The sequence below is a fragment of the Pinus tabuliformis genome, chromosome 9 (genome assembly GCF_031772625.1).
Source record: "Pinus tabuliformis cultivar Carrire ecotype Pingquan chromosome 9, CPIR1, whole genome shotgun sequence".
NCBI classification, from domain to species: domain Eukaryota; kingdom Viridiplantae; phylum Streptophyta; class Pinopsida; order Pinales; family Pinaceae; genus Pinus; species Pinus tabuliformis.
Window position 1 is genome coordinate 1739638154 of NC_142307.1, and position 8477 is coordinate 1739646630.

Here is an 8477-nt window from a genome sequence, read left to right on the forward strand (position 1 = left end):
TGATGTGAGGAGCTTATCCCTTTGAAGGAGGACTTTATCCCTTCATAGGTGGACCTGTAACCTCCTTCCTCTACACTATAAAATGAAGCATTGGGGTGGTTACTGGGGAGGTTGAAAGTTGAATATTTTTGAGGTGAAATGCTATTGGAACTTAGTCTTCTTAGTTGATTTTTTATGAGGAGAGATTACATACCTCTAAGATCTCATTTGGAAGACTGCAAGGCTTGTCAAAGTAAAGGAAATTTCTGTTTCGGACCCCAAGAAGAGCTTGTTCAACATCAAGGCTGAAAAGGTTGTAAGGTTCTTCTACTTCAAAGTTAATACAAATAAGTTTGTTTTTTTCAATACGCTGTTCATTTATGGTTTATTTTATGGATTCCTTGATCACCATAATAGTCATGATTTATTATATTTGCTATGTAGGTGCTATTTGATGTTTGCTTGTTTGTGATTGCAGGTATTTAAAGATAACTCTTTCGGACGATCGAGGGATGACTACAACGAACAAGCGTTGGATCTAAGGTAGGATCGTAACACCTCTATAGTCTATATTTGTAAATTGCATATGTCTAGAGAAAGATAGATTCATTTGTCTGTTTGTTGCTAGATTATCTTGTGATGCTAGGGAAATCGGTCTTGTCCGCAAGAACGATTTATCCGGCCAACAACAGGAAAACCTTTGTTGAAATTCATCTCCACGCATATTTGAGCATACGTGGATTGAGGGAAATGCTCTGAGTTGGAGCTACAACTGTAATATTTTCCTATTTCATTTCCAATAACAATAAACATAGAGAAATTCCAAATATGCAGGGGAAGGTTCGGAAGCATTACCCACACTAGAGCCGAGGAGATTGTCGTTGTAATTGGGTCAAAAGAAGGGGACCAAGGCTGCATAAAGAGGCCAACACTACCCAAGAACCAAGGCCTAGAATCTCAAATGATATTATCCTTTTGATTTGCAAAGAAAACAATAAATAAACCCTAAGCCATGAGGAAAATATTCCGATCTTAAGATAGAAGGGGTTTCCACGTGTCGGAAATCCACTTATATAGATCAATCAACCGCAGCCAAAACCCATTCAAACTGCAGATCAAACCAAAATCTAAAAAATATGACTCATTGTTAACAACTTCATCCCCCATAGGGACATTAAAAGTAGGTGCTTCACAGACAATCAAAAGGACATTTCTAGATTTTATTGCAGTACCATAAGAAACCCTAGCTTGATATGCCTGAGGAGGACTTGTAGAACTAGCTGTCATTTCTTCAAAATTAATTGATTTCTCCTCTAATATGCGTGTATTCACCATTATGGACTGCAAATCTCACATTTATACGAGGAAGGCCATGCTACAATGATCAACAAGACCAAAACCATAGTTGTCACGAGAATATTTAGATATAATTGTTGCTCCATCATTATTCAACTCAATTAACCAAAATTATATATATATATATATATATATACTTTTATTTGAAAAATCTCATTTTTAATTTAATTCAATTTTATCCATCATATATATATATATAACAGAAGGAAAAAGTAACCCCATTATATCATCCCAAAGCAAAAGATCGCAACGCAAGGAAATGTTATTTCAAATATGTAAATCCTTCCTAATTGCAGAGAGTAACCATTTTGGATTTATGCAAATCAACTTTTTATATTATTTGTCAACCATACAATAAGATTCAACTACAGATAGAATCCACTTTGAAAAAATTATAGAATAAATACGCTTATTATACAAATAGAATCCACTTTGAAAAAATTATAGAATAAATACGCTGACTATACTTTTAATATGGCATATGCATTTAATAAAAGTTAAAAAAAGTTTTCTATAAGATACCAGAAAAAGTTGAGTTTCAAACATTTTCAATAATTAAGTAATTTAGTTTTATTTATTTATTTATTTTAAATTTGAATATTTAATAATTTATTTATATTTAGAAATATATTTATAATTTTTTTCAATAAATAAAAAATGATGCAGGGTATTTTTTTTTTTGTTCTTTTGGAGTTTGAGTGCAAGAATCTTGAATGAAGTATTAATCAAGAAATTTAAAAATATTATATTATATTGTATATTTTTATTTTAATGTAAATTAATTATATGTAAATTGGTATAAGATTTATATTGATGCATATTTCAAATTTGATAAATGATTGATGTAAAGTTGAGAAATAATCTAGAAATTTAAAAATATCAGATTATATTGTATATTGTATATTTTAATATAAATTAATCACATGTAAATTGGTACAAGATCTATATTGATGTGTATGTCAAGTTTGATAAATGATTGGTGTAAAGTTGAGAAGTAGACTTAGTTGACGGTGCATGTTTTATGGCTGAATAATTGGTTAATAAATTTTGAAGGAGGTAGGTGTGGTTTATATGAAACTTTGGAGATAGGTGTGGTCTATAGGAACATGAAATTTAGTGATGGTATTAGCATGCCATTAAACGTATTTAAAAGTTTGAAAACCTCTATTGTAAAGTATCTTGAGCTTTTTTTACTAGATTGGTTAAAAAATTTCAAGATAGCACACGAATTATATTAAACTAAAACATAAGAAATTGTACATAAATTGAGTCTATTGGTCTCCCACTTGAGAAATTATACTAGCATCCAAAAAAAGAGATCTTTAGTCCATCTTGAATAACTCATATTGTCTATTAGAAATTCATGCAGAACTAAATTGCTTAGATGACTAAAGCCAAACCTATATGAAATTAAGTGTTATTGCTGTGATATAAAAACAAAAAGACGAGGAACTTAAACTTGTCTAGAATCATTTTGAGGTGATGCTAATAGAGGTATTGGAGGTGTGTTATCCTAGATTGTTTTAAGTAGCAATGGATTCCAAGCCATGGGCCTTTTAGCTAAGGTTATGAGTTTGACATCTGTGGCTTTGAGATGGAGCTACATATTGTCAAACTGCGACATTATTTTTTGATATGATTCATTTCTTTCCATCAACACTTTACAAACTATGGTCTTCAACTGCAATTATAGGTCCATTGTCTTGAGGTATTTGATTTCCCAGGGATGAATGCTACCTGTATCAAGTGCCCAATCCCTCATCTCCTCATCACTACCCATGTCATGGATAAATTCATGCTCTAGTGGTGCCTCCTCCTCCATGAACTCAATCTCTTCTCGAACATTTCGCTGAATTTGGCCCCAATACATCTCTGCTACTATTTTTGTGCCTTGCCAAGCTTGGTGATGAGTCAATTGTCTCCCCCTCCATGTCAACCTTTCCAACCTTGCCTATCATGTGGCATAATGAACAATTCTATGAGTTAAGGCCACAAAGAAATGTACCCTAAAATGGTAACCTTCCAAGCAATGAACCTGAACATGGAGACTCTTCGATTTGTAGTCATAGAAATGCCCAATGTCATGGGTGGGTCATTCCCTTGCCTCTTGACCACTAAAGCATACTAGAAGAACACTCAAAATCCAACTACAAGTAGTTTGAGGAGCCCTTTGAATCAGGTGCTCCTTCAACCCAAGCATTAAACGAACAACTAGCAGTGTGCAAACTAGTTAGTGATTCCATGTGAATCCTCTTGGTCCTTCCTTTCTGGGATTTGCGCTTTTCCCTGAGCTTGGGTTTGACAAAAACCACCTAACCTCCTTGTTTGCAATAGTATGACCAAGCTATGTTCCCTCTTACTCATTGCCATGAATGGCAAGTACCATTTATAAATCATACACGTTACCATAATCCCTCACGTGCATCAAGGTTGCTCAACCCCCATATATTTTTTTTAATTTCAAGAATTACACAAATTAAAGTTTCCCATAAAAATATACCACACAATCTTTATTAATTGTGATTAAATAATACTAACAAACTAATATTGCATATATTATATAAATATTCTTAATCAAAATTGTAAAATGGTCTATTATTATTAGGTTGTGAAGTGTTAATATTATCAGGTTATGAAGTAATTGTAAAGTATTAGTTGACTTTATCAGTAACATATTAATATTATTTCTATTAAAACTGAATTCTAATATTATTGCTATTAAAACTGAATTTAATTTTGATTAAAAAAAATTAATTACAAAAATATACTAATTTTTATATTATTCTAGTTTATATTAATATTATTTCTATTAAAACTGAATTTTAATATTATAGAAAAAATTAATTACAAAAATATACTAATTTTTATATTATTCTAGTTTATATTAATATTATTTCTATTAAAACTGAATTTTAATATTATTTCTATTAAATTCAGTTTTAATGGAAAAACTTTTAATTACGAAAGTATACTAATTTTTATAATATTCTGGTTTTTGGATATGTTATTTGTTTGGCAAATTATTTAAATAATATATTATTATTTCTTTCAAATTTTATATATTTTTATATTAAATATAATCTGAAATACATAAATTTAAAAAAAATAAATCCAACTTTTTATATAAATTTTTAGACACTACCACTAACGATTTGAAATTGAAAATCCTTTACAGAAATCAAAACTGAAAATCCATTTACACAAATCCATGGGTGGTTATAAAATAGTTCTCTGCAAATTTATCAAAATATAATACAACGGTGTCACAGCATCAGAAATGGGACCCGCAATCGCTAGAAGGGTCACCATGTGTTTTTTTTTCCAGTCAGGTTGAGCAGGGAGGAATGGTTGTGCCAAGCTATTGAGTTAGGTTGTTAGGATAGTTTAATTTTTTAAATGGTGGTTTTTTTTGGGTTTTTTTGAAAAAGTGGTACTGAAGACCATTCTAATTTGAACTATTAAGTACAATTCTAATTTGAACCACCAACAAGCTAGTGATTGCCATATTAGAAAAAATGTTTTTCAAATATGTTGTATAAAAATATAGCAATACAGTTAAAAAAAAACTGAGAACTGTGTTCAGATGTATTGCATTTGAAAGAGTGAACAAACCATTCTTATTTTGATTGTAAATTTCAATCATATTTTGAAATGTGATGTACAGGTATTCAACAAAATTTAGCCAAGCCTATCAAGCTACCCATTTATTTTAGTTAAAAAGAGATTCTTGATGAAGAATGCTGAATGCATAGCTATTCAAAAGCCAGAATATGAAAAACCAATTGTCTGCTGCACTACCTGGCCTCAAATGTGCTTGTAAGGATTGCTTTATTGGCATTCAATTTTTCTGACCAATTCTTGGATATCAGAAAAATTTTAGACAACTCGCCAGCTACGTGCCTCATGTCAGGTCTACTGCTGGGATTTGCATCCAAACACATCGCTGCAAGTCGTGAAACTTTCTCAGCACCGTCAACAGGGTAAGAATCCTTGAGCCGAGGGTCAATCCACGATCTCAGTCTGGCCAAACAGTCAGGCTCAGAAACAATCGACGAGAAACCCTCCATGAGCGACACCCTGGTATGCTCATTCTTCGCTGCACATAATGTAATTTTAGAGGATCCTGCCCAGATAAAAGCTCCAGCAACACCACCCCAAAAGCAAAGACATCAGTCTTCTGAGAAATAACACCATTTGCAGCATATTCTGGAGCCATGTAATCCCGTGTACCAACAATTCTCTTACTGGACGAACGCCAGTAATCCCCACCAGTGTCCCGAGAACCCTCCTCTGTAATCTCTGTACTGAAAGATGCCCTAACAGTGGATTCACCACTTAACTCATAGGTACCAAAATGGGCAATCATGGCCCTGAAATCAGGCTCCACAACGATTACGCTGCTGGATTTCATGTATTTGTGAACATAATGCAAACCTGTATAACGATGAAGATATTCAAGCCCTTGAGCCACATCAAGGGCAATCTGAACCCTAGAAATCCATGAAGATAGCACAGTATATCCAGGCACTCTGCTACCCCTCAGGCATTCCCTCAGGTTTGCACCCTCCACATATTCATACACAAGATACAGACGCCTCTCCTCCCCACACCCGCCCAAAAGATTAATAATGCTCCTATGGTGAAGATTACAGATTTCTCTTAATCTTGCCCTAAAATCAATCCAATCCATTCGGCTCCTTTCTGTAACGACAACGGATTTACCTCTCAGCGTGCACCTCCAGACAGAAGAATTCCCGAGCTTTCCAGAGCGGAAATTCTTGGTTGCCCTCTTGATTTCATGAAATGAATAGAGGTGCGGATTCTCTGGAAGCAATTTTCTCAGGCCTGCGAGAGATTGAGCACTGCTAGTAGAAGTTCCGGATTCTTTTGAGAATTGGGTGGAGCTTCCAGGGTCCGTCGTCCTGCTCGTAAGGACCTCGTCTGAACGATGGGGTTTTCTTGGAGATTTTAAGGGAATTGGCTGTGCCACCATTTTAGGTTTGGTTCGGCACATGACGCATAATAAACGCCCTGCTCAGACTAGCTCCCCATTCCCCCACAGAAACGAACACCCAACTTATGCGCCATTGGGCAGAATATGAGGATGATACATTTCTTCACTGTCCCGTCGGTCAAGTCAGTTGGGCCGTGGACTAGGTTTCGTACTAGCCCAGGTTTAAGATATAGGTTTGAAGGGAAGGCTTTTTAAATGGTTTAAGGGCCCAGATATCCAACCAACAAAACATCGTACAATCAAGTAACAGTGATCGTATAAAAAAGTTTGTGAAGTTTTTTTTTTTTTTTTTTCCTTTTTGTAGATCACATGTTCACAAATTCTCATATTGCTCACGGATATTGTTTTCCATTCTATATTATATATATTTTAAGAAATTGTAGATCATAGGTTCACAAATTGTCATATTGCTCAGCAAAAATGGGACATTGTCATCAGGTCTATGGTCTATCGCCGGAAATACTTACCATAGATGGTCCACTTTTGAAGCAGCACTTCACCAGTGGGCCAAGAAAACAAAACATATGGTTATTTTCTCATTTTTGTGGACTGGTTCACTATCATCCAAAATAGTTGTACATTTCAGAAAATATATCCATGAAACTGATAATAAAAAAATCAATAAAGAAAAATCTATTTGTGATCTCTATTGATGTCACTATTGGTTTTTTCAATGGGGTTGCACAAAGAAATTTGTGTGGTGGAGGGGGTCTGATCAAACTATCTGAATACAGATCCATTCAATTTAGAATTGACATCGATATTGGAACAAATACCAAAGCAGAACTCATAGCAGCATGGACCCTCGTGTCTTCATCAAAACTCAAAAACATTAAAAATATCAGGATATTGGGGGATTCAAAATGTGTTATTGACTGGCTTAATGGTGTGGCCAAGCTTGAAGCATTGAATTTAGCTACCTCGAAACTAAGGATTAGAGAGATTAGATGCTATTTCCAGGAGATCCACTATCAACATATTTACAAGAATTCAACAATTGCGCTAACACATTATTTAAGAATGCTCTATCTCTAGAGCTTGGACACATTCAAATTGAGGAATTGTTAGGCGACCAGATACAAAATTCTATCCATACTTCTATAGAACAGATGGAACACCTCCCAAAGATCCTACAGGAATAAAGGCTGGTACGAGATAAAGGAAATCAACAATCAACTATCGAGACACTACAGAAAACAGAATTAAGAATACATGCACTTATTTTTATGTCATAATTCAGTGAACAATCAACAATAATTTAATTTTTGATGTAATCACTAAGGATGTAATCAGTGACAGCGTTATCAAGTCTAGAAGAGTAATTATGGTCAGACATGGTTCAAAGAATGTAAGTAAGTTTTTGCAGAACTGCAGTTAGATTCACAACATGGTGAGAAATCAATGCCACTAACAACGAAATGTACTTTTTTTATATTCAAAAGAATAACAAAAAAGTAACTCACATCAATATTTCCACTCAAATATCCAACCAACAAAACATCATATAATCAAGTTTCTCTCCATAACAACCCTCTTGGTGTGAATCATGATAAAAATGCTTGTAGTCTTGTCGTAAGTTAATTATTAATGAAATGCTCTAATCTAGTTAGTTGCTATTCTATTCATTATTTATAAAGTATAGATTTGTATTAAATATTTTTTAATGTTAAAAATAAAATTAGGATGTATCCATCTTAACATTATCAAAAAGATCAAATCTCTTTTCACTATAAAAAAGATTATTTTTTCAAAAAATTTGATCCTTCCAGTAAATTGGATCTAAATTTAATTATTAATTATAATTATTATTTTTATTTTTTTTAATGTAATTTAAGAAGTTAAAAGATTTAATTAAGAATTATAATTATTAAATATTTTATTTTATTTTTTAATTTAACTTAATTTTTATTTTTATATAATTTAACTTTATCATATTATTAAAAATTACATCAAGGTATTTTTATCATACTAATTTTTTTTATATGATATAATTTTTTTTTTAAAACCATTAAGATATCTTTATAATACTAGGTATCTTTATCATACTAGATTTGAGATGTAAAAAATATTATATAATATAAAAAAATATTTTTTAAGTTTTTTTAAAAAGTACATGAAGATATCTCTA

At 32.7% G+C, this 8477-nt stretch overlaps 1 protein-coding gene across 1 annotated transcript; it reads right to left on the minus strand.

The window, feature by feature from the left end:
• Window positions 1-5350: 5350 nt before the first annotated feature.
• LOC149155666 (lysM domain receptor-like kinase 3) lies at window positions 5351-6328 on the minus strand. Its single transcript, XM_089444492.1, has one exon. The coding sequence runs from the start codon at window positions 6326-6328 to the stop codon at window positions 5351-5353; it is 978 nt and encodes a 325-aa protein (XP_089300618.1).
• Between the last annotated feature and the right edge of the window lie 2149 nt (window positions 6329-8477).

What these genes read in the sequence shown, in the direction of transcription:
- LOC149155666 (XM_089444492.1), bottom strand. Translation starts at nt 6,328, where the DNA reads ATGGTGGCACAGCCAATTCCCTTAAAATCTCCAAGAAAACCCCATCGT.